Source organism: Furipterus horrens, unplaced genomic scaffold (genome assembly GCF_987537825.1).
Source record: "Furipterus horrens unplaced genomic scaffold, mFurHor1.1.pri manual_scaffold_17, whole genome shotgun sequence".
NCBI classification, from domain to species: Eukaryota; Metazoa; Chordata; class Mammalia; order Chiroptera; family Furipteridae; genus Furipterus; species Furipterus horrens.
In genome coordinates this window covers 68,671,865-68,697,923 of record NW_028327187.1, presented here as the reverse complement: position 1 = coordinate 68,697,923, position 26,059 = coordinate 68,671,865, and the positions used below count along the sequence as shown (strand labels likewise).

Genomic DNA, 26,059 nt, shown 5'->3' with positions numbered 1-26,059 from the left:
TGGTGATTGGCAATGAAAATTGGATACTTTACAATAATGTGGAACAGAAGAGATTATGGGGCAAGTGAAATGAACCACCCCAAACACACCAAAGGCGGTCTTCATCTAAAGAAAATGATGTTGTGTTTATGGTGAGATTGGAAGGGAGTCCTCTATTGTGAGCTCCTTCTGGAAAACCAGAAGATCAATTCCAACAAATACTGCTCCCAATAAGACCAATTGAAAGTAGAACTTAATGAAAAGCATCCAGAATTAGTTGACAGAAAACACATAATCTTCCATCAGGATAACGAAAGACCGCATGATTTTTGATGACCAGGCAAAAACTGTTACAGCGTGGCTGGGAAATTCTGATTCATCTGCTGTATTCACCAGTCAAGGCACCTTCAGATTTCCATTTATTTGGGTCTTTACAAAATTATCTTAATGGAAACAATTTCAATTCCCTGGAAGACTGCAAAAGGCACCTGGAACAGTTCTTTGCTCAAAAAGATAAAAAGTTCTGGGAGGACGAAATTATGAAGTTGCCTGAAAGATTACAGAAGATAGTGGGACAAAAAGGTGAATACACTGTTCATTAAGGTTATTAGTTACCGGTGAAAAAAAATTTAAAATGTGTCTTTTTACTTAAAAACTGAACGAACATTTTGGCCAACCCAATATGTACTTGGTACCAGGGCAAGTATGAAGCAGAAGTGGGATCTCAACCCATGTTGTTGGTTTCCAAGAGTACGGGTATGTGTTTTATTAAAAGACAACCTACCCTGGGTCCTGGCTTAGCATTACTCCAACCAAACCAACATGCCTGCAAGAATAATCAAAATAATTGAATTGAATTTAAAAATATCTACACTTTCAATAACATGACAGAACAAAAGTCTACAATATCTTTAAACTATAATTACTGGTCTTAAGGGCATGCCCTCTGTGTTGCATTTCTTTATTTAGAAATTTTTCTCTCTGTCTGAACTCTTCCTAGAAACCTTTGGTTCAAAACTGACAGTAATCTCTGAAAACACCTCACATCTGTCTTAGAATTTCTGACTCTGCATGAGGTTTCGACTGTGTATTGCTTTTTGTTTATTTTTTAAAACCTTTCAGTTCTGGATAGGTGTGGAAAGAGAGAAAAGACATTCTCAGGAAAACTATGTAGTAGTTGCGGAACATTTTCATCATCCTATAGATGTGAGCACAGGTCTTTTAAAAAATTCATCCTAAATGAAATATATGATTTTCTCCTAATCTGAGAGTAAAAATATAAAACCATAAGCAAAATTTTATTTTATTTCTTTATATCCCCACTAGCTTTGTAATCAGGATTTCTAAACCTTTCAATGATATGAAGTAATAAATAGAGAACAGCATAGAAATATAGAAATGTATTTACAATGCCACTACATCAAAGAATTAATCATGCCACTTTTATTAATTAACCAACATACATTAGTATGCATGCTTTTTAAAAAATAATTTATTTATTTATTTGTTTGTTTACTTATTTTTTTATTTTTAGGGAGAGGGGAAAGGAGAAAGAGAGGGAGAGAAACATCACTGTGTGGTTGCCTCTCACTCACGACCCTAACTGGGGACCTGACGTGCAACCTAGTCATGTGCCCTGACTGGGAATCGAACCAACGATGCTCAGCTCGCAGGTTGACGCTCAATCCACTGTGCCACAGCAGCCAGGGCTAGTATGCATGCTTTTGATGAAGAAAATACACATAATTTTTTAGAAAAATCAGCATAAAGCAGCTTTCAAATAAATTGGTATGTTTAAAATTCTCAAAGCTTCCAACTTCATTCTCTCCAAATTATCTATACAACAACCCTCCCAGAAAGTTTTATACAGCTCATCATTTTTGTGTATGTGTGCATTCAGGACACCCTTCAAAATAGCTACCCATCTACTTTCAAATTTGATGCTGACAAAAAGAAAAGTCTGCAATTTTTCATTTTATCTACTATCAGCACGATCCCTTGTGGAAAGGCAGGCTTCTAAATACTTTTCTGAAGTATGGTAAACACACGAGGCTAATTAAAATTGATGCATGCCATATTATACATTTTCCTACTGGTTCAAACTAAAATACCAGATTTTATCATTGGTGCCATGCTCCTCATATTTTCTGTATACAAGTTATTGCTTTTGTGTGTGTTCCTGTTAGCTAGGGACACACCACATTTTTCAGTAAACTGTCTTCTTTTTTCAGCATGACTGTCTCATTATTTCTGCCTGTGAATTAACTCTTAGGTCTGTGTTTTGTGGTTGTTTATAGCACCCATTAAATAACTACAGTAAAAGATAACATGGTCTGAAATGAGGTAGACAGAGAGGAGACTGCATTAACCATCCTCAGTTAGTAATAATATGATGTGCCCAGGCTGCTGATATAGTCTGTAGCAAAAAGCGTTGTGAGATGTTCTACACAAATAAAGCTATTAGAAAAGCAGGGCAATGTTTTTGAATATGTAACTGTAAATAGCCTGCCTATGTGCATGTGTGAGAACTGTATTATTCTGAAATTGCTCTTCTGACTGACAAGGAAGTCTCAAAAAGTTCTACTCAGTGATGAAGTAAAAGCAACAGCAATGACCCTTAAAACCTAAGAGATATGAGTATAAGAGACTGTTCTTTGTAGTATTACTAAAGTAAACTCTGCATATGTTCATAATAGAAAATTATCAGTAAGTTTCCTTTATAAAGGTCTAGCATGGTTTCCTCATAAAACCATTATGAAAAGAAAGCCAAGAAGAGAAGTGAGAAGCAGAAATACTTTCCCAGGGTAAGGACAGAATAGGGTGGAAGTCAGTGCTGTGAGAACCTGGTTTAAATGTGTAGGAAATAACCTTGAAAATACACAAATCCCAACAAAAATTCATTAACAAGAGAGCTAAATTTTGCACCCCTCTTCTTGCCTCCTCTTCTATTCTCCACCATCAAGCTTATGGATATTCTGAAGAATTAGGGTTCTTACAGACTCTGGAGTGGATATGAAAAGAATATGGATGATGACAGCTTTAAACCCACTCCCCCATCGCTCTTCCCTGGGACAACTGTAATAGGACAATAACAAAAAAAGACAGAAAAAGAAAAAAGAAAAAAGAAAAGAAAAGAAAAGACCACTCCCCTCCAAGACTTAGAGGGAAATATCTTGGTACCATGAAATAAACTCTTGACTTTGGCTTAGATGCATAAACTGCAAGTTCATCTGGAACACCCTGGGAAGGTTGAAGAGAGACCTTAGGAAAAGCAGGTCTTGAAGGGAACTCCAATGCTCTTGGCCAAAACCTCACCTCCTTCTTGAACTGCAGTGATCCTTTCACTGAAAGCCTTCCTTTAATTGAGTCACAACCACTTGAACTACTCTAAGAGGAAACAAGAAGGAAGGATGGACAAAATTATGCTCTAGTAGATCCAAGCAACTGTCGTGAAGAATAAAAAGAAACCCGTGACTGGGACCCTGCTAGGGTCTTGTTTTTGTTAACACATTGGCAGAAGTCTAGCTCAGCCCCATATTCTATGGAAATTCCTTGTTTACCATCTTCCTAAGAGGTCCTTAAATATCTGCTGAGAATCCTAAAAGTTGGGCGCTTACTAGCTAGGGAGGCAGGTGTCCCTGGAGAAGGAGGGTGTTCATCTTGGAGGGCTGGCTGTCTTGCACTTGCCCATAATTTCCACCCGTTGGTATTAATCTCCCCTTGGCTTTGGTACCGACCAAGTGCCATCCTTATTTCCCTTGACCAAATCTGAGCTTCAGCCCAAGGTAGAAGTGGCAAGGGGCAGAGAGGCGTGGACAGCCTGTCGCTGCGCTTTTCCGAGAAATGGAGCTGCAGCTCCTCTGTGGGCTGGTACATCCTCCTTCCCGGGTACACAGCAGGGACATTGGATCTGCCGGGTGAATGATAAGTGCGGGAGACCGGCCGCAGTCCCTCCCTCTCTCCCTTCGCTTCCTGCTCCCTCCCGCTTCACTCCTCCCCCTCGGCTCCCTCCCTCCTTCCTGCTAGAAGCTCTGTCCAGCGGCGAGTGGCTCCAGTAGGGATCTGCCTACCCAAGAGCACCGCCGGGGTTCGCCGCCGTATAGTCGTTCGCGGGCTTTGCCGGTCCCAAGCTGTGTCAGCTCCTGCTCCTTCCCTGGTCGCAGATGCTGTGGGCGACTCGTGGGGAAGCTCTGGGAGGCGCGCTCACTGGGTAAGTTCTGAACACTCGGGCACCCGGCGGCGCCGGCGCCGAGGCCGGTTTACGGGCTTAGCTCGATCCCCTGCCCGTTTCGCAACCGGATTCCCACGCAGAGGGAACATCGTGGGAGGACCGAGCTCGGGCTGCCCAGGATTTCGCCCTGAGGCCGCCCTTGCCTCCCATCCCTATTGGGGCTGTTTGGTTCTGAGACTGTCCGCGAGGGTGTGATCGGTTTGGGGGCATCGCACAGACCTGCAGTCACCACAGCTGAGGGCGGCCCACGCGCCAAACGAGCCCCGGAGAGAGGGAAGTGCGGGTGGCCGTCGCTGCTGTAGGCCATGCATCGGGCATCAGTGGTCTATCAGCCAGAGGGAGTACAGGTAGGACTGTTCTAGCGTTAGCATCCCCAGGGCCTGAAGGATGCGCTACTTGCCAACCGGCCACCCCCGCCTGGGTTGACTTGGAGAGTCCTTGGAGAATGGCATTTGCTGGGGATTGGAGCCGGGGGTGGGGAGGGGGTGGGAGGGTGGAGAAGGCAGTCTCGGGCAGACACTTGACCCTCCCCACATACACAACACTGCAGGTTTAGGGTCTCCTAATCCCCTGATGGCCTGCTTGGTGGCCGAGTGGAGGTAAATTGCGCGCCCGCCGAACCTACCGCGCCTTGGGGAAGCATTGGCGACCAGTGTCAGTGAGACTGAGGCCACTGAGCCCCGGTTTATGCCTCCCTCATCCCAGCGAGTAGAGGTGGTGTTTCCCTTATTTTAGTGTCCACTTTTGCCTCTCAAGGGCTCCTAGTTCACTTTCCCAATGCCTTAAAGCCCACTCGCCTTAGAGGGGCACTGCAGCAGTTCTTCCCTGCAACACGAGGCCAAATGAAACTTGCTTAAAGGGTTTTATCTAGTTGAGGCTGATTTGGTCCCAATAAGCATGATTGGGAAAGCGGCTGGGGAAGCTCGGGGAAGTGCCGTAGAGGGAGAGGTGATAAGAGGATCCATGAAAGGAAGATCTGCCACACCACCTCAGGTCTCCCGTGTCATTCTTCACAGCTAGCTTACTTCCGCATTTCTTTTACTATCATTGCCAAGAATGTCTAGTGTCCTCATTTCCCCCAATCTATTTACACCCCCCTCTCTCTGAAATTCCTAAGAAAGGACTGGTTTCAAGAAGTATTGGCGGTATCATTAATATCTTGAAGGAAATTACCAAGTTTGAGAACTAAAATATTTGTTATTTCACTTTCAAATGCAATTTTTGAAAAAGAATACATTTACATAAAACACCACCACCACTATTTAAGTTTGGGTAGTTCTTCTCTAATTCATCCTAAGCAGTAGTGAGCTTTTTGGAAAGCTGATGGACTGGGACTCAGAATTCCTGGCTTGTTTCTGATTTTATATTCTTGAACTTAAGCACTTACCCTGGTTGAGGAATGTCCTCCTCTATAAAATGAATCTGATTTCAGAGGTTTTGTCCAGCTCTCATGTTAGCTTGTACTTCAATGAAATATTGACCTAATTCATAAATGTTTGTTAAGTGAATGACTGAATGAGCACACCACATCTCTCTAGGAACTAAATACATTTAATATTTGCAACTATGTAGAAACAAATATCTCTTGGTTATGAAAAGAAAGTCATGGTCGCACTGCATCACTCTGCTTGCATCTAATGATGCAATTCCAATAGAGTGGGAGGCCCCCACTTCCTCTGAAGACAGCTCATATCAATGTCATCCTTTAACATAGAGAATGACAATTTGAGGCCCCAGAAAGAAACAGTCTTGCCCAATACCGAACAAGAATTACAGAATGGGAGGAGGCTCATTATGTCTGGTTCAAGGTTCTCCTCCTAAGGAAAAGAAGGGGTAAAGTCTGAGAAAATTTTTGGAGGAGACTGCCAGAGCTACAGGTTGCCTTAGTGCCTAAGTTTATAAACTGTTCCTAGCTCTTCTTGGGGAAGAAGGGTCAATAACCCTAGAATCTGAGTTTAATAGGGAAGGATGAGGGGAGAAGAAGGAGCTTTCCCTTCTCAGATGATCATTTTGCCTGTGTGATTGTCTCTATTTGGAATTTGGCCCAGCAATGGGACCTTGTGTTGACTTTGTCTGCAGCAGACTGGGACCAAAGACAGGGAAAACAAGCTGAAGTGTTTGTGGGACAGGCATATGGCTTGGTCAATTCCTTTTTCCACTCTCTTTCATTCGCTCCTTTTCCTGCCTTATCCCTTCTCCTCCACCCCCCCAGAGACAGCCGTTGACACTTCTGGGCAACAGCAGACATTCACCTTCACAAATGGACTCCACACTGGGAGACTCCTGGGTCCAGGGGTGTCTTAAGATAACAAAGAAGAAATGAGATAAGGCAAAATCCAACAGTTGGCCATTAATAATTATGTGGAAAAGTTGTATGAATTAAATTGAATGTCAGAGCTGTAATGGCTCATATAATCCACACCATTTGCCAATGAAAATAGGAAGATCCAGAAATAAGTGACATTCCTGGCCATAGAGGCAGATCAGAACCCAGTTTTACTGGGTCTCAGGTTGGATTTCATTCATCTTTCCTCTCTTTCTCAGGAGCCAGTCTTTCTGCATTGCTGTCCTCTGTTGTTCTATCTTCTTGGCCACTGCCTGAAGTCTGGAGGTCTTAGGCATCCTTCTGTGGGCTACCACTCCCAGCTGAGGCTCAGCCTGGCAGTACCTTTGTGACACCTACTCCTCTTCTTCCTGTTGGCAGAAGCTCACATTTAAACCTCATTGTCTGACTAAATGTAAACCTCAGGAGAAAGGTTTAGTTGTTTAGCTCAGTTCATAAACTAATGTTGAGCTGGCTTTCAGAATCCAGCCAAATATCTGACCAGTCACCACCCAGAAAGAAATTCTCTAAGCACTGAAACAAAACTCTGTATGTAAATTATACATCCCCTATGGTAATCCCTCCTCCTCCTACACAGACATACTGCTCCACTGCACGCACCCCACCCTAGCACCAAGAACATTTGAGCTAGGAAGATGGCAGGTGGGCTCCAGTCTTGTAAGTCTTGTAGCAAAAGAGCACATCTACATCCATCCATCCATACAGAGAGGGGGCGGGGAGCTGGACCTCTGCTTGGGAATCTAGAATGAGACCTCCCCCTGGTATGTATGGCCAGGAGGGAGGATAAGGTGAAAGAAACCAATAGGAGGGTGCCAGCCCCTTAGCGGGGTCCCCTCCTAGAGAACCTCTATCCAGGAGCCTTTTTCAGTGCTCGCCACCTGCCCGGTTGGAGGTGAAATAGTTCAGAATCAATTGATGCAGCTGGGATTTGAGCTTTACAAAACTACTAGCAGGAAAGGGAAGCATCTTCCCCCTCCCTCGCCCCCCCCAACCCAGCGTGCACCCTCGATCCCCTGCCAGCCCCCTCCACCCGTGACGTCACCCTTGTCTTGTCCGGAGGACCCTGCAAAGCCTCTCAAATTCAAACTGCTGGGCGTACTGCTGTCACTTGCCACCGAATTGGAAGCGCGCCCCAAGGCTCGGTCATCACTACTGCCTGCCAACTCCCGGACCTCCTTATCCATCACACCCCGGGGTCCATGTCAGCTTAGCTTCCCCGCACTTCAACCCTCCTCTTCTCTCCTGTTGCCTGCCAGATTTCTTATTTCTGCGCATCCCCAAGCCAAATTAAATCAACCAACAGAAAGCAGGGCATCTCCCGAGAAGGGCGTCTTCTTTTACCTTGCTCTCCCTCTTTTTTTCTGAAGATTCTAAACTATTGGAGGACAGCAGAGGAGAGGGGTCCCGTCTTCTCTTGATGTGTGAGTACTCCCCACGCCCTGCTATCTTTGCTTTTCCATCTTCCCCCTCTTCCGCCGCCAGTCCCCTGACTTTCCAACCCCCTTTATGAGCAGTTAAAAAAAAATAAAGTAAAGCAATTTTTGCTTGGAGTCCAGGACAGGCGATCCACCCCCCCCCCCCAGATCTCTTCAAGATACCCCAGGGGAGGAAGAGATTTAGTAGGACAACCAAGTTACTAATGAATCCTCGGCTGGCTGCGACCCACGGGGAAACCAGGTGCAAGCATGGGTGTTTGAGAACGCGTGTGTGGGTGGGCTGGGGGCGGCAGGGGAGGACGTGTTAGAAGAAACCGCTTTTAAAAACGCAGTAATTTCATTCTGCCGTGTGGTCCACTCCCCACATTCTCCCTCCCTCCAACTCTGCCTCTTTGTTTTGCCATTTTAATCAGGATTCCTTGTTTCTCCCCCCTCTCCTGCTCTCTTCTGCTCCACCCCCCTCCCCAAGGTTTGCCTGTAGGTACCTGAGCTGACACCAACGGTGCCTAAAGATGTTGAGCAGAGTTTGGTTCCTCAGTGCGTTAACCGTGACGGGGTTATTACAGACAGAGAGTCGCAAAACTGCCAAAGACATTTGCAGGATCCGCTGCCTGTGCGAAGAGAAAGAAAACGTATTGAATATTAACTGTGAAAACAAAGGATTTACAACTGTCAGCCTGCTGCAGCCTCCCCAGTATCGAATCTACCAGCTTTTCCTCAATGGAAACCTCTTGACAAGACTGTACCCCAATGAGTTCGTCAATTACTCCAATGCGGTGACTCTCCACCTAGGTAATAATGGGCTGCTGGAGATCAGAACCGGGGCGTTCAGTGGCCTGAAAACACTCAAGAGACTACACCTCAACAACAACAAGCTCGAGGTGCTAAGGGAGGACACCTTCCTGGGCCTGGAAAGCCTCGAATACCTCCAGGCTGACTACAATTACATCAGTGCCATCGAGGCAGGGGCATTCAACAAACTGAATAAGCTCAAAGTACTCATCCTGAATGACAACCTTCTGCTGTCGCTTCCCAGCAATGTGTTCCGGTTCGTCCTGCTGACCCACTTAGACCTGAGAGGGAATAGGCTGAAAGTCATGCCTTTTGCTGGTGTCCTTGAACATATTGGAGGGATCATGGAGATTCAGCTGGAGGAAAACCCGTGGAACTGCACTTGTGACTTACTGCCTCTCAAGGCTTGGCTGGACACCATAACTGTTTTTGTGGGGGAGATTGTCTGTGAAACACCCTTTAGATTGCATGGGAAAGATGTGACTCAACTGACCAGGCAAGACCTCTGTCCTAGAAAAAGTACTGGTGACTCCAGTCAGAGGGACAGCCATGCTGACACACATGTCCAAAGACTGTCGCCTACAGTGAATCCTGCTCTCAACCCAACCAGAGCTCCAAAAGCCAGCCGACCACCCAAAATGAGAAATCGGCCAACTCCCCGGGTCACTGTGTCTAAAGACAGGCAGAGCTTTGGCCCAATCATGGTGTACCAGACCAAGTCCCCTGTGCCCCTAACCTGCCCCAGTAGCTGTGTGTGCACCTCTCAGAGCACAGATAATGGTCTAAATGTAAACTGCCAAGAAAGGAAGTTCACTAATATATCTGACCTGCAGCCCAAACCTACCAGTCCAAAGAAACTCTACCTGACAGGGAACTATCTTCAAACTGTCTATAAGAACGACCTCTTAGATTATAGTTCTTTGGATTTGCTACATTTAGGAAACAACAGGATTGCAGTCATTCAGGAAGGTGCCTTCACAAACTTGACGAGTTTACGCAGACTTTATCTGAATGGCAATTACCTTGAAGTGCTGTATCCTTCCATGTTTGATGGGTTGCATAGCTTGCAGTATCTCTATTTAGAGTATAATGTCATTAAGGAAATCAAACCACTGACCTTTGATGCTTTGATTAACCTACAGCTTCTGTTTTTGAATAACAACCTTCTGAGGTCCTTACCTGATAATATATTTGGGGGCACAGCTCTCACCAGGCTGAATCTGAGAAACAATCATTTTTCTCACCTTCCTGTGAAAGGGGTTCTGGATCAGCTTCCAGCTTTTATCCAGATAGATCTGCAAGAGAACCCGTGGGACTGTACCTGTGACATCATGGAGTTAAAGGACTGGACAGAACATGCCAATTCCCCTGTCATCATCAATGAGGTGACTTGTGAGTCTCCTGCTAAGCATGCAGGGGAGATCCTGAAGTTTCTGGGTAGAGAGGTTATCTGTCCAGACAGTCCAAACTTGTCAGAGAGAACCATTCTATCAATGGATCACAATACAAACACACCTCGGTCGCTTAGTGTGTCTCCCAGTTCTTACCCTGAACTACACACTGAAGTTCCACTTTCTGTATTAATTTTAGGATTGCTTGTTGTCTTTATTTTATCTGTCTGTTTTGGGGCTGGTTTATTTGTCTTTGTACTGAAACGCCGAAAGGGGGTACCAAGTGTTCCGAGGAGTGCCAACAACTTAGATGTAAGTTCCTTTCAGTTACAGTATGGGTCTTACAACAGCGAGACTCAGGATAAAACAGATGGCCATGTCTATAACTATATCCCCCCACCTGTGGGGCAGATGTGCCAAAACCCCATCTATATGCAGAAGGAAGGAGACCCAGTAGCCTATTACCGAAACTTGCAAGAATTCAGCTATGGAAACCTGGAGGAGAAAAAAGAGACTGAGCCAGCCACTTTTGCTTACACTATAAGTGCCAATGAGTTGCTAGAAAAGCAGGCCACACCAAGAGAGCCAGAGCTGCTGTATCAGAATATTTCTGAGCAAGTCAAGGAACTCCCCAGTGCAGGACTAGTTCACTATAACTTTTGTACTTTACCTAAAAAGCAGTCCGCCCTTTCATATGAATCTCGACGAAGCCAAAACCAAGACAGAGTCAATAAAACCATTTTATATGGAACTCCCAGGAAATGTTTTGTGGGGCAGTCAAAATCCAACCACCCTTTACTGCAAGCTAAGCCTCAATCAGAACCAGACTACCTCGAAGTTCTGGAAAAACAAACTGCAATCAGTCATCTGTGAACGGAAATTGTTTACAACCCTATGGCATCCAAGGATGCTACTCTAAACTGTTGGAAGCATGGCATTTGTTTTCCAATTTGTTTGTGGTCTCCCTTTCCCAACATCAGTGGGGGACTTTGAAAATGTGTGAGGATACTGTTTTTTCAAGCTTTCCTTTAAATTATTTCTCCCTTGCCCCCCCCCCATTTTTTCATTCTCTCCTTAGGAATCATCATTGACCATAAATGTTTCTACAGTGAAGTTTTTCATATATTTTGTTTATGTTTTTTTTTCTTTTTCCAATGAGGGATGGGGAGAGGAAATTATAGTGAATGGAGAAAGAGAAAGCAAATTTTTCAAATAAAAGTGGTTATTTAGTGTATTTTGTAGAAGATCTCCAGAGATCTTTTGCGACTATAACTTCTTTTGTAAATAATGATATAAGGTATTTGAATCTTCAGTTACCAAGATTAGCCACTAGGCTTCACTTCTTTGTGTTAAAAGTGCCTTTGCACTTTAAGTACATTACTTAAGTGTTGCTTTTAGCTTCGATAAATTGAACATATTTTAATGTGTTGTATTTTGAAATTAAAACACTGTAAAATAGATAGAAATGTCAGCTATATTAAATCTATTAAGTCAACATACAGTTTGCTTGAGTTACAGAAACCAGCCTGTCATCAAATGATTCTAGTTCAAGGATTTTATAGATTTAACTGTAAAATATTTCCTTTCCACAGGATTTGTTCTAAGTGATTTTATTTAAGTCAACTAAGGAGATTTAACAGTGGACTAGAGGTAATTAACCTCCTCAGTTGGGATTAGTAATTCATTAATAAAATATATTTAACCCAATATCAGAGTGAATTGAACAATTAATGCCATTTCATAAATCATTATTTTACACTAACAAGGTCAGAGTTTTAGATTGTTTTCCCAATGTAAGAGTACATTACACAACTTGCAATATATTTTTCTGCATTAAATTAGATATTTTTATATATTTAAATGACAGTCTGTATTTCTAACTTTTTAATTGAAATCAATATTTTTTCTTCCTATTGAAACATTTTCTATAAACACACACCAGTAGAGGCCGCCGCACACCCCATTTAATAAAGACAGATGAGCCATTAAATACCGTGAAGAAAGACTTCAAAGGTGAGATTAAAACTTGCCGAGTAAATTCTCTGCAAATTCAAGGCAGCAGAGATAAATGTATACATTACTTTATTTTAGGATTAAAATTTAGATTCAAAATTTTTCTCAACTTTCACATCTTTAGAGAAAGCAGCATTTCCTTTTGAGTACATTGCTATCAATGGGTACTATCAAATCATGTACGAATCTGCACCTTCAAATTCTTTAATAAGTACTTAAACTCAGAAAGTAAGCATCCTCTTTCTTCTGCCTTCTTTAGTCATGTGTTGCTTGAATTTTTCCTAGTCAGTTTGATCAAGCCTTTTGTTTTGGTTTAGCGTTAAAATGATTTTTAAATAACGAAGTCTATATAACATTCATGTGGCCTTACTAGCCTGTAAATAATTTTTAGATGCAAACATTATTGTGTGATTTAAACAAACAGCCCTTCTTTACAACAAATAATAGTTTTGTGTTGTCTATTGTAAATCCTTATACAACTGGGATGGTGATCTGCATATAAAGTAGTCCAGCTTTTCAAATCCTTATTAAAGCAATTGATGGCATCTGAAAGAAGCACACTGTTTCCTTTTCATAAATAGGTTACTGCACATAATAATCCTTTATTATTCTGTGGAGATTGAAGTGGATACTGATAACTTACTTTTAAAGCTTTAAAACGACTAATAGTATATTGCCTTTCACTATAAACAATTTATGTGATAGGCTTTCAATTATAAATTACTTAAATCCAAATTATTTGGATTAATAATGACTGGTGCAAAATAGCTTTTTTTTTTTAAACAATAGAAGGTAATTGTGTGTACATAAATGTAAAAGGCAATCAGGAAAAAATGCCTCAACCTAAAATCTCTAAATATCTACAGTGACAAGGTAACATATTCATTCTTTGACTAGAGATCATAATTTATATTTAAATCTATTAGATAAAAATTGAAAATGCTGGGCTGAAATGACTTACACGAAAGTTAATGCACAGAGATTTTACATTTCACAGAAAAAGAGCTAGAGTGTTAAGCTAGTTGAACTTGGAGAATTATCCTGGAAAGCACTTTTTTTTGAGTGAAGTATTTATATATGCAAGAGTTGCAAAAGTACTCTTGTGGTTGTTTTCATTTGGTGCAATGATAAATACAGAATACAGAGGTAGATGTTTTGGAAATGATTATGAAGGCAAATCTGTGTGCATATTATATTAAGATAGTTTTTAGGTTTAAATTATATGACTAGAAATGCCAATTTATGATTCCACTTCAGTGTTTGTTCTTATTTTCCTGAAAGTAAAGTGATTCTTGTAAAATGCAATTACTGATAGTAAAATGAATTTTTAAGTATAATTTATTGATTATATTGTTACAAGAGTTCCAATTGTTTACCCTCGGCTCCCCTCTTCTCAGCAACACCCCTCCCCCAGCAATCCCACCCAACACCACCCCATCGATGCCCATGGGTCATACATACAAGTTCTCTGGCTTCACCCTTTCATATATTATTCTTTTTTTTAGATAATTAATTAATTAATTTTTAACAATAAAAAATAACAATCCCTCCCTCTCAGACTTAAGACCCTTTATAATCTTATAAAGGACAGTGGGCAAAGGTCTTGAGCTCCTCTAGCTACTTAGAGCTGGACATGGTCACTGTCCTATGACCCTTGGGTCCAGAAATCCCTAATAACAGTGGGAGTGTGGAGGGGGCTGTAGCCTTCCCACATGAGGAAGAATCCTGCAGATTCCAGGTGAGATGGCAGTCCCCGGACAATGGCGAGCTTGATTTAACAGGTTGGCATACTTGATGTATTCTGGGGGCAACAGATTTGGCAACTGGGTTAAAATACATTGTTCAATTTATAACCACTAGATAACAAAAGGCAGAGATTAATTTTTCAATGTCCCACATAAGGGCAAAAAATGGCTTCTTTGGAGGAAGGTGTACCAGGCACATCTCACCTGTCGAAAACTTTTGCCAAGTATACTTAGTTTGGGCTGAGAGAAACATTTTAGGTTTCCCCGCTCTCAGACCTCTGGGCCCTTTCTGTCCAAGCCATTAGGATAGAAAAGAGAAACCAGTTTTAAAGTGAAGCCCACAGACCACTCCATTCTTCACCAACCCATTCACTAAGTTCAGCCAAACCATTGAGTCTCAAGTGGCAGCGACTCAGACAGGATTAAGTGAGGCCTATACGTACAGACAATCACTCAGGTAATTAGATCATCAACTTATGCTCTTTGAAAACAGAAAACGCATGTTAATTTATGTAACATAACCCACAAACAAGTCTCTAAATCTGTAAGACTGTCTTATTGGAAAGGCATCCAGTTGCAAGGCATTTAACATTCTTCTTGCCTATAGTTAAACATCTTTGATGATACCACAGACATAGTTTAACTTTCAAATGAAAACAAACTATAAATGAAAAGAAACTTTAAAAACAGTTAGCTGCACTACTTTATAGTCTACCACTGAGCATTGAGGTTTTCCTTCAATCACAATTTTTCTCAAGATTGCCCTCCTTGTCATTACAGGGACTGCATTAGGTCCATTTTTAATTTATGCTGTTCATTTGCATAAACACAACAATAGCAGCAAATGATCATTTCTGATCTTTACTTCTGCTTTGCTAGAACTTACACAAGGAACATTTAAGGTGACCTTCAGTCTACCCTTCAGGACACAGAAGCTGAGTCACATACCTGGCACTCAGCCTTGCCTGTAAACATCTGTCTTTTCCATGTCCTTCAGGTTTTCCATTGTGCCTTAAGGTCCCTTCTAGCCATCTTTCAGGAAAACAACCTTCATTCCTTCCCTGGAAAGATTGCCATGGACCACAAAACCAACCAAGGTACCAGGCATTTTATGTCACTGGCTTTTATTACCTTCAAAAGTCAATTGTAGTTCCTCAGGGCTTTTTGGTAACAACCAGAGCCCAAGCATGTCTCCTTTAGGCAGGATATTCTAGTCAACGTCTTGGTCAAAAAACAACTATTAATAACTGGTCTTATTAGTTTTATGCAAAGAACCTTATGTCACTACTTACTTCTTCAGAATGCCAAATTCTGGAGGGGTTAGATAGGAGGAAAAGTATACAATGTGAGGGAAAATCCTTGTCCTCCTAATATTCAATGAAATTCCATTTCCATGCTTTGTATTTTCATTTTTCCCCCACTAAAAATTTTTTTGTTTGTTTTTTCATTACACTTGTCCCACATTTTTTCCCTCTTACTTTCCCACACCCTGCCCACACTTTCTCCCAGTCAGTCCCCAAACAGTTGTCCTTGTCCATGGGTCATTTATACATGTTCTTTGACTAGACCCTTCCCCTTCTTACCTCTTCATATCCCTCCCCCATTTTCTCTTGTTACTGTTAGTCTATTCCTTGTTTACATACCTCCGGTTCAATTTTGCACATTTGTTTGTGTTCATTAGTTTCCTATAAAAGGAGATAGCATAAGGTATTTTTCTTTCGTTTCCTGGATTATTTTGCTAAGCATAATTCTCTCTAGTTCCATCTCTGTTGTTGCCAATGATAGAAGTTCCTTCTTTCTTTCTGCTACATAGTACTCCATTGTGTAACTGTACCACGGTTTTTTGATCCACTCATCCACAGACAGGCACTTACGTTGTTTCCAGCACTTGGCTATTGTAAATAGTGCTGCTATGAACATAAGGGTGCATAGGTTCTTTTGAATTGGTGTTTCAGAATATTTCAGATATAATTCTAGCACTGAAATTGCTGGATCAAAGGGCAGTTCCATTTTTAGTTTTTTGAGGAAATCCCGAACAGTTTTCCATAGTGGCTGCACCAGTCTGCATTCCCACCAACAATGCACAAGGGTTCTCATTTCTCCAAATCCTCACCAGCACAAGTTGTTTGTTGATTTGTTGATGATGGCCATTGTGACTGGAGTGAGGTGACATCCAATTGTGGTTTTTATTTGCATCTGTCTGATGGTTAGTGATGTTGAGCATTCTTTCATATGTCTATGGACCCTCTGTATGTACTCTTTGGAGAAGTGATTGTTCCGGTCCTTTGCCCATTTTCTAATTGGGTTGTCTGTCTTCTTGGTGTTAAGTTGTATAAGTTCTTTATATATTTTGGAGATCAATCCCTTGTCTGAGGTATCATAGACAAATATAGTTTCCCATACTGTTGGTTCCCTTTTCATCTTGCTGATGTTTTCATTTACTAAGCATAAACTCTTTAGTTTGATGTAATCCCATTTGTTTCATCTTTTTTTTATTTCCCTTGCCTTAAGAGATATATCACTGAAAGTGTTGCTACATGGACTATCTGAAATTTTCCTGCCTATGTTTTCCTCTAGGACTTTTATGGTGCCACGACTTACATTTAAGTCTTTGATCCATTTTGAGTTTATTTTGGTGTACGGTGTAAGTTGGTGGTCTAGTTTCATTTTCTTACGTATCCCTGTCCAGTTCTCCAAACACCATTTGTTGAACAAGCTCTTCTCATTCCATTTTATGTTCCTTCCCCCTTTTATCAAATATTAGTTGACCATATAGACCTAGATTTATTTCTGGGCTCTCTATTCTGTTTCATTGATCTATATATTTGTTCTTACGCCATTGCCAGGCTGGTTTTATTACCATGGCCTTGTAGTGTAGTTTGATATCAGGTATTGTGGTTCCTCCTACTATGTTCTTCTTCCTCAATATTGCTGTGGCTAATTGGGCTCTTTTTTGGTTCCATATAAATTTTTGAAGTATTTGTTCTAGGTCTGTGAAATATTTCATTGGTATTCTAATAGGGATTCCATTGAATCTATACATTGATTTGGGTAGTATGGACATTTTAATGATGTTGATTCTTCCCATCCATGAACATGGTATATATGCTTTCATTTATTCGTATCTTCCTTAATTTCTTTCTTCAGCGTTATGTAGTTTTCTGAGTACAAGTCTTTTACCTCCTTGGTTAACTTTATTCTTAGGTACTTTATTTTTCTTGTTGCTATGGTAAATGGGATTTTTCTTTTAATTTCTATCTCTGAAATGTTATTGTTGGTATACAGAAATGCCTTCGATTTCTGAATATTGACTTTGTACCCTGCTATTTGCCAAATTCACTTATTAGGTCGAGTAGTTTTTTTGTGGAGTCTATAGAGCTTTCTATGTACACTATCATGTCATCTGCACATAATGACAGTTCTACTTCCTCTTTTCCAATTTGGATGCCTTTTACTTCTCTTTCTTGTCTGATTGCTGTGGCTAGAACTTCCAAGACTATGTTGAATAATAGTGGAAAGAGTAGACATTTTTGTCTTGTTCCTGCTTTCAAGGGGAATGCGCTCGGTTTTTGCCCATTAGTGACATGTTGACTTCAGGTTTCTCATATATCGCCTTTATCATGTTGAGATATGCTCCCCCTGTTCCCATTTTTCTGAGAATTTTAGTCATAAATGGGTGTTGTAATTTATCAAATGCTTCTTCTACATCTATTGATAATATTTTGTTGTTTTTTTCTCTCATTTTGTTTATGTGGTGTATTATGTTTATTGATTGAGAATATTAAACCATCCTTGCATCCTTGGGATGAATTACACTTGATCGTGGTGTATAATATTTCTAATGTGTTGCTGGATCCGGTTTATCAATATTTTGTTGAAGAATTTAGCATCTATGTTCTTCAGCAATATTGGCCTATATATTTCTTTCTTTGTTGTGTCTTGATCTGGTTTTGGAATTAGGGTAATACTGGCTTTATAGAAAGTGTTTGGGAGTCTTCCCTTTTCTTGAATTATTTGGAATAGTCTGAGGAGGATAGGAGTTAGTTCTTTATTAAATGTTTTGTAAAATTAACCTGTGAAGTCATCTGGTCCAAGGCTTTTGTGTGCAGGGAGTTTTTTTATTACTGCTTCAATTTCATTGGTTGCTATGATCTGTTAAGTCTTTCTGCCTCCTGATTCAGTTTTGGAAGATTATATGTTTACAGAAATTTGTCCATTTCCTCTAGGTTGTCAATTTTTTTTTCATACAGTTGTTTGTAATAATTTCTTAAAATCCTTTGTATTTATGTGGTATTGGTTGTGATTTCTTTTCATTTTCTGATTTTATTTATTTGGGGCCTCTGTCATTTTTTTTTTTCCTGTCATTTTTTCTTGATGAGCATGGTTAAAGGCTTGTCGACTTTGTGTATATTTTCAAAGAACCAGCTCCTACTTTTGTTGATCTTTTGAATTGTTTGTTTAGTCTCTATGTCATTTAATTAAGCTCTGATCTTGATGACTTCTTTCCTTCTATTCGCTCTGGGCTTTGTTTGTTTTTCTTCCTCTTGTTCTTGTAGCTGTAGAGTTAAATTCTTTGTTAGAGATTTTTCTATCTTTTTTAGGTAGGCTTTTATTGCTATGATCTTTTCTCTCAGGACTACTTTCGCTGTTTCGCAAAGGTTTTGGGTTGTTGTGTGTCATTATCATTAGTTTCAGAAACTTTTTGATTTCTTCCTTGATGTCATTGTTAACCCATTCATTATTTCATAGCATGTTATTCATTCTCCATGAGTTTGAATGTTTTCGAGTTGTTTCCTTGAGGTTGACTTACAATTTTAAGCCATTGTTATCTGAGAAGATGCTTGATATAATTTCAATTTTCTTGAATTTGTTGAGGCTTATTTTGTGTCCTACCATGTCATCTATTTTTGAAAATATTCTATGTGCACTTGAAAAGAACGTATATTTTGCTTCTTTGGGGTGAAAAGTTCTATATATATCGACTAAGTCCATTTGATCTAAAGTGTTGTTCAATGCCTCAATATCTTTGGTGTTTCTTTGCTTCAAATATATGTCCATTGTTGAAAATGGGGTGTTAAATTCCCCTACTATGAGTGTGTTGCTGTCTATATCTTTCCTGAAGTCTTTGAAAATTGTCCTTAAATATATGGGTGCTCCTAAGTTGGGTGCACATATGTTTACCATGGTTATATCTTCTTGATGGATTTTTCCCTTAAGTATAATGAAATGTTCTTCTTTGTCTCTTTTTATTGCCTTTGTTGTGAAATTTATTTTGTCTGATATAAGTATTGCTACCCCATCTTCTTTTTCATGTCCAGTTGCTTAGAATACTTTTTTCTATTCCTTCACTTTCAGTCTGTGTGGATCTTTTGTTCTAAGCTGGGTCTCTTGTAGACAACATATATGTGGGTCATGCTTTCTAATCCATTCAGCTACCCTATGTCTTTTGATTGGAGCATTTAATCCATTTATATCTAAGTTTATTACTGATAGGTACTTATCCATTGTCATTTTTCCCCCTTTGTACTTGTGTTCCTCTCTGTTCCTCTCTGTTTCTTCATCTTTTTAAAGGAGACCCTTTAGCATCTCTTGCAATGCTGGTTTGGTGGAGATGTATTCTTTTAGCCTTCATTTGTCTTGGAATCTCCTTATTTCACCTTTCATTTTGAATGAGAGCCTTGCTGGGTAGAGTATTCTTGGTTGTAGGCCTTTGTTTTTCATTGCTTGGAATATTTTTTGCCATTCCCTTCTGGCTTGTAGTGTTTCTGCTGAGAAATCTGATGATAGCCTTATTGGAGTACCTTTGTATGTTATTAGTTGTTTTTCTCTTGCTGCTTTTAGGATCCTCTCTTTGTCTTTGAATGTTGCCATTTTAATTATGATGTGTCTCTGAGTGGGCCTGTTGGGGTTCATCTTCTTTGGGACCCTCTGTGCTTTCTGGACTTGCGTGACTTTTTCTCTCATCATTTTCGGGAAGTTTTTTGCCATTCGTTTTTCAAAAAAGTGTTCTACCCCTTGCTCTTCTTCTTCTCCTTCAGGAGTTCCTATGATATGCATATTATTATATTTCATGTTGTCCTGGAGCTGTCTTAAAATCTCTTCACTGTAGTTCTGTCTTTTTTCATTTTGTTGCACTGTCTGGGAGTTTTTGTCTACGTTGGCCTACATTTAGCTGATCTGATCTTCTGCTTCCTCTAGTCTGCTTTTAATTTCTTCTACTTTGTTCTTCAGTTCAGAAATTTTATTCTCATTTCCTCCTGAATCTTCCTGATAGCTTCTATGTCCTTTTTCATGGTGGTGTAATACTCAGTAAGTTTCTTGTAGTTTCTCTGGAGTTCTTTGTAGTTTTCTTTGAGCCCACTGTGCTCATTGATCTTTCCCATAATCCATGTTTTGAATTCCATATCTCATAGTTTGCTTCCATCTATTTTACTTAGCATTCTTTCTGGGGATTCTACCTTTCATTTTGATGTAAGTTTGTTTCTCTGTCTCCCCATTTTTGTGACTCTTCTTGTTTGTTGCTGCTTCTTAGATTGTTCTGCACTTCCTGGATCTGACCCTGGTGGCATCAGATTGTGTTCCAGTCTGGTCCTAGGCAGACTGTTGGAGGCTACTGGGGATCTATGAGAGTAAAATGAATTTATTAAATTTAAATAAAGATAATTTAATATTCACTTAGTCACATGATTTGAAAGAGGCCCCCCTGGAAATATTCAGAGTCATAAACTCGTTTGCTTAATAATTATTTTTTAATTCCAGATTCTCACATTTTAAAAATCTGTGCCTTATTATACTAGTTTTTAAGATGAAATCATTTGAGTTTGGCCCAGAGTATTTCAGTTTAAGGTATAATACATCACATACTTTGAAGTTTCAGTTTATAATTTATAATACAATCACAAACACTTTATGTTCATTAAGTTTTCAACATCCCCACTGACTATACTGTTTTGCTTTATCCACTCAAGTGCTTTCAAACATATTTTATTTTAGGATTTCTATTTTTATCTCCTATAGCTAGATTTTGCTATTTCACTGTTATTTCACATGCGGCTTGTAATGTGCATGAGCACCAGAAGAGTGAAATAGTTCCAGCCAACAGGATGTGATCGACATCCCCTGGCTCTACCTGGAATATTTTTTTGTGTGTGTGGCCCTACAAATGACATATGGTAATTCCCCTTGATTATAGCTCTTAATTAGTTGCTTTCATTGTTTCTGAATATACCTGTGGCTAAGTTTGTATTGAAACATTCAAAAGTACCCCTTCTTAGTTTGGACACAATTGCCAGAAGTATAATTGGTTCTGGAGTTTGGTCAGCTTGTGTGCCATGTTAGTTCACACCAGCAACTGGTGAGTAAGGAAATGACCCTGTGCTTTGTCTCTGACTTCTAAGATGATTTAATTTTCTAATTATTTCCATGTCATCAAAGGATCAATATATTATGAATTTTACCAAAAGTGTATAAAGAAAAAGAATTTCTGAGACTTTTCATATTCTGGAAATTTATTTTGATTGCAAATATATCAGAAACATACTAGATGGCATGTTGTCCAGACATTTCTCCCAATCCAGTCATTTCTTCATTCATTCAGTGAATATTTATTGAGTGCTTTTTTCTTAGATGCAAGGCTCTATGCTGCTTGCTAAAGGGGTGCAGAGATACAATCGACAGGATCTCTGCTCCGCCCCATTACGTGTATTTCCGGCAATAAGCTTAGTGTTAATAAAGGATGTGAATGACAGTCACCCCGATTAAATGCTGGAAACAGTAATGAAATGCAGGAAGCTGCGTTCTTTAAGTGACTCTTTCAAATGAAGCATAAACTGATATAAATAAACTAGCTACACTGTAACCACCATTGCCATCTCTTTACATAGCTAAAAAAGAAAAAAAAACACTAAAATAAAATAAAACAAATTTCTGCATTACAATGCCCAATATTATGGCCTATCTAAAGACCTCCATTGTAAAAATGCGTCCTAAAAATGTAAATACAACATCACAAAGATACTTAAATTTTCTGATGTGTCCATGTGTTAGAAACAATATTTACTTTATATATCAATGGCTTCAAATATAGCATTTTGCCTTAAGAGGTTATTTAACAATACAATGACAAGACATCTAAATCCGCAGAGAGAAAATTAAATACTGTATATAAGTGTACTTTGCTTCTCACTATGGTTGTGAAAAAGTTGCATGTAAGTTGAAGTTTTGTAAGTCAAATTGTATTTTCTTTTTTTTTTTTTAATTTTAATTACTCATCTTTATTCACATCTCCTTATATTCTTTTTCTTTTCTTTTTAATTTTATTTTTTGGTTATTCAATTACAGTTGTCCCATTTTTCCCCCATTGCTCCCCCCTCCCAGCTCATCCCTTCTCCCACAATTATATCCCTCCCCTTTGTCCATGTCCATGAGTCATTCATATACGTTCCTTGACTAGACCCTTCCCTTACTTATCCCCCTTCTCTCCCTCCCCCCTTCCCCCTACTGATTACTACTCTAGTCTTTGCCTATTTAGTTCGTTTGTTTGTGTTGCTCTTTAGTTTCCTGTATTGGGTGATATCATATAGTATTTTGTTTTCTTTGCCTGGCTTATTTCACTAAGCATAATTCTCTCTACTTCTATCCATGTTGTCGCAAATGGCAGGAGTTCCTTCTTTCTTTCCGCTACATAGTATTCCATTGTGTAGATGTACCACTGTTTTTTGATCCACTCATCCACAGACGGGCACCTAGGCTGTTTCCAGCACTTAGCTATTGTAAACAGGGCTGCTATGAACATAGGGATGCATAAGTTCTCTTGAATTAGGGTTTCACGATTTTTCGGGTATAATCCTAGCAGTGGAATCACTGGTTCAAATGGCAGTTCCATTTTTAGTTTTTTGAGATAATTCCATACTGTTCTCCATAGTGGCTGCACCAGTCTGCATTCCCACCAACAGTGCAGTAGGGTTCCTGTTTCTCCACATCTTCGCCAGCATTTGTTGTTTGTTGATTTGTTGATGATGGCCATTCTGACAGGTGTAAGGTAGTATCTCATTGTGGTTTTTACTTGCATCTCTCTGATAGCCAATGATGTTGAGCATTTTTTCATGTGCCTATGGACCTTCTGTATGTCCTCTTCGGAGAAGTGTTTGTTCAGGTCCTTTGCCCATTTTTTAATTGGGTTGTTTGTTTTCTTGATGTTGAGTTGTATAAGCTCTTTATATATTTTGGAGATAGGTCCCCTGTTTGTGATATCATTGGCAAATATGTTTTCCCATATGGTTGGTTTCCTTTTCATCTTGCTGATGTTTTCTTTTGATGAGCAGAAACTTTTTAGTTTGATGTAGTCCCATTTGTTTATTTTTTCCTTTATTTCTCTTGCCTTGGGAGATGTATCCGTGAAGACGTTGTTACATGTGATATCTGAAATTTTCCTGCCTATGTTTTCCTCTAGGACTTTTATGGTATCACGGCTTACATTTAAGTCTTTAATCCATCTTGAGTTTATTCTCATGTGTGGTGTAAGTTGGTGGTCTAGTTTCATTTTTTTGCAAGTCCCTATCCAGTTCTTTTGGCACCATTTGTTAAAGAGGCTCTTCTCACTCCATTTTATGTTCCTTCTTCCTTTATCAAATATTAGTTGACCATAGAGGGCTGGGTTTATTTCTAGAATCTATTCTGTTCAACTGATCCATATGTCTGTTCTTATGCCAGTACCAGACTGTTTTGATCACAGTGGCTTTGTAGTATTGTTTGATGTCTGGTATCGTGATTCCTCCTGCTGTGTTCTTCTGTCTCAAGATTGCTTTTGCTATTCGGGGTCTTTATTGTTTCCCTATGAATTTTTGGAGTATTTGTTCTAGGTCAGTGAAATATGTCATTGGTATTTTAATAGGGATTGCATTGAATTTGTAAATTGCTTTGGGTAGTATGGCCATTTTGATTATGTTGATTCTTCCCATCCAAGAACATGGTATTTGCCTCCATTTATTTGTATCTTCCTTAATTTCTTCTTCAATGTTGCATAATTTTCTGGGTACATATCTTTTATCTCTTTGGTTAAGTTTACTCCTAGGTACTTTATTTTTCTTGTTGCTAAATTAATGGTATTTTCTTTTTTGTCTCTGTCTCTGATATTTTATTTTTGGTGTACAAAAATGCCTTAGATCTCTGTATGTTTATTTTGTACCTTGCTATTTTGCCAAATTCACTTATAATATCGAGTAGTCTTTTAGTGGATTTTATAGGGTTTTCTAGGTATACTATCATGTCGTCTGCAAATAGTGATAGTTTTACTTCTTCTTTCCCAATTTAAATGCCTTTTATTTCTTTGTCTTGTCTGATTGCTGTGGCTAGGACTTCCAACACTATGTTGAATAGAAGTGGGGAGAGTGGACAGCCTTGTCTAGTTCCTGATTTCAAGGGGAATGCTTTCAGTTTTTGTCCATTGAGTATGATGTTGGCTTCAGGCTTCTCATATATAGCCTTAATGATGTTAAGGTATGCTCCCTCTATTCCCATTTTGCTGAGTCTTTTCAACATAAATGGGTGTTGTACTTTATCAAATGCTTTTCCTGCATCTATAGATATGATCATGTGATTTTCGTCTTTCATTTTCTTTAGGTGATGTATTATATTGATTGATTTGCGAATATTAAACCATCCTTGCATCCCTGGGATGAATCCCACTTGATCATGGTGTATGATCTTTTTGATGTATTATTGGATCCTGTTTCCCAAAATTTTATTGAGGATTTTAGCATCTATGTTCATCAGTGATATTGGCCTGTAGTTTTCTTTCTTTGTTGTGTCTTGACCTGGTTTTGGGATTAGGGTAATACTGGCTTCATAGAAAGAGTTTGAGATTTTTCTCTCTTCTTGGATTTTTTGGAATAGTTTGAGGAGGGTAAGACTTAGTTCTTCCCTAAATGTTTTGTAAAATTTGCCTGTGAAGCCATGCGGTCCAGGGCTTTTGTGTGCAGGGATATTTTGGATTACTGTTTCAATTTCATTCTTTGTTATTGGTCTGTTGAGACTTTCTACTTCTTCTTGATTCAGTTTTGGAAGGTTATATGTTTCTAGAAATCTGTCCATTTCTACTAGGTTGTCAAATTTCTTGCCATATAGTTGTTTGTAGTAATTTCTTATAATTGTTTATATTTCTGAGGTATCAATCGTGATTTCTCCTCTTTCATTTCTGATTTTGTTTATTTGTTTCTTCTCTCTTTTTTTCTTAATGAGCCTGGATAGAGGCTTGTCAATTTTGTTTATTTTTTCAAAGAACCAGCTCCTAGTTTTGTTGATTTTTTGTATTGTTCGTTTAGTTTCTATGTCATTTAATTCTGCTTTGATCTTGATGATTTCCTTTCTTATTTTTGCCCTAGGCTTCGTTTGTTGTTGCTGTTCTAGTTCTTGTAGCTTTATGTTTAGGTTTTTTATTTGAGATTCTTCTAGCCTTTTCAGATATGCCTGTATTGCGATGAACTTCCCTCTCAGGACTGCTTTTGCTGTGTCCCATAGGTTTTGGGCTGTTGTGTGTTCATTGTCATTAGTTTCTAGAAATTTTTTGATTCCCTCTTTGATGTCCTTGTTAACCTGATTATTATTTAAGAGCGTGTTATTCATTCTCCATGAGTTTGGGTGTCTTTGATTTTTTTCCCTGAGGTTGATTTTTAGTTTCAAGGCATTATGGTCTGAAAAGATGCTTGATATAATTTCAATTTTCTTGAATTTGTTGAGGCTTGTTTTGTGTCGTATTATGTGGTCTATCTTTGAAAATGTCCCAATGTGCCTTTCAAAAGAATGTATATTTTGCTTCTTTGGGGTAAAAAGTTCTATATATATCAGTTAAGTCCATGTGTTTTAGTGTGTTGTTCAATGTCTGTATATCCTTGGTGTTTCTTTGCTTGGATGATCTATCTATTGTTGATAATGGAATGTTGAAGTCCCCTACTATGAGTGTGTTGTTGTTAATGTCCTTCTTGTGGTCTTTTAGTATTTGCTATATGTTTTTGGTTGTGCCTATGTTAGGAGCATATATGTTTATCAGTGTTATATCTTCTTGATGAATCGTTCCTTTAAGTATTATGAAATGTCCTTTTTTTGTCTCTTTTTATTGCCCTTACTTTGAA

At 39.3% G+C, this 26,059-nt stretch overlaps 1 protein-coding gene across 1 annotated transcript; it reads left to right on the top strand.

The window, feature by feature from the left end:
• Positions 1–8,502: 8,502 nt before the first annotated feature.
• SLITRK2 (SLIT and NTRK like family member 2) lies at positions 8,503–11,868 on the top strand. The gene has a single exon (XM_090264564.1). It carries the CDS (start codon positions 8,503–8,505, stop codon positions 11,044–11,046), a length of 2,544 nt encoding a protein of 847 aa, XP_090120690.1. The 3' UTR covers positions 11,047–11,868.
• Positions 11,869–26,059: the final 14,191 nt, after the last annotated feature.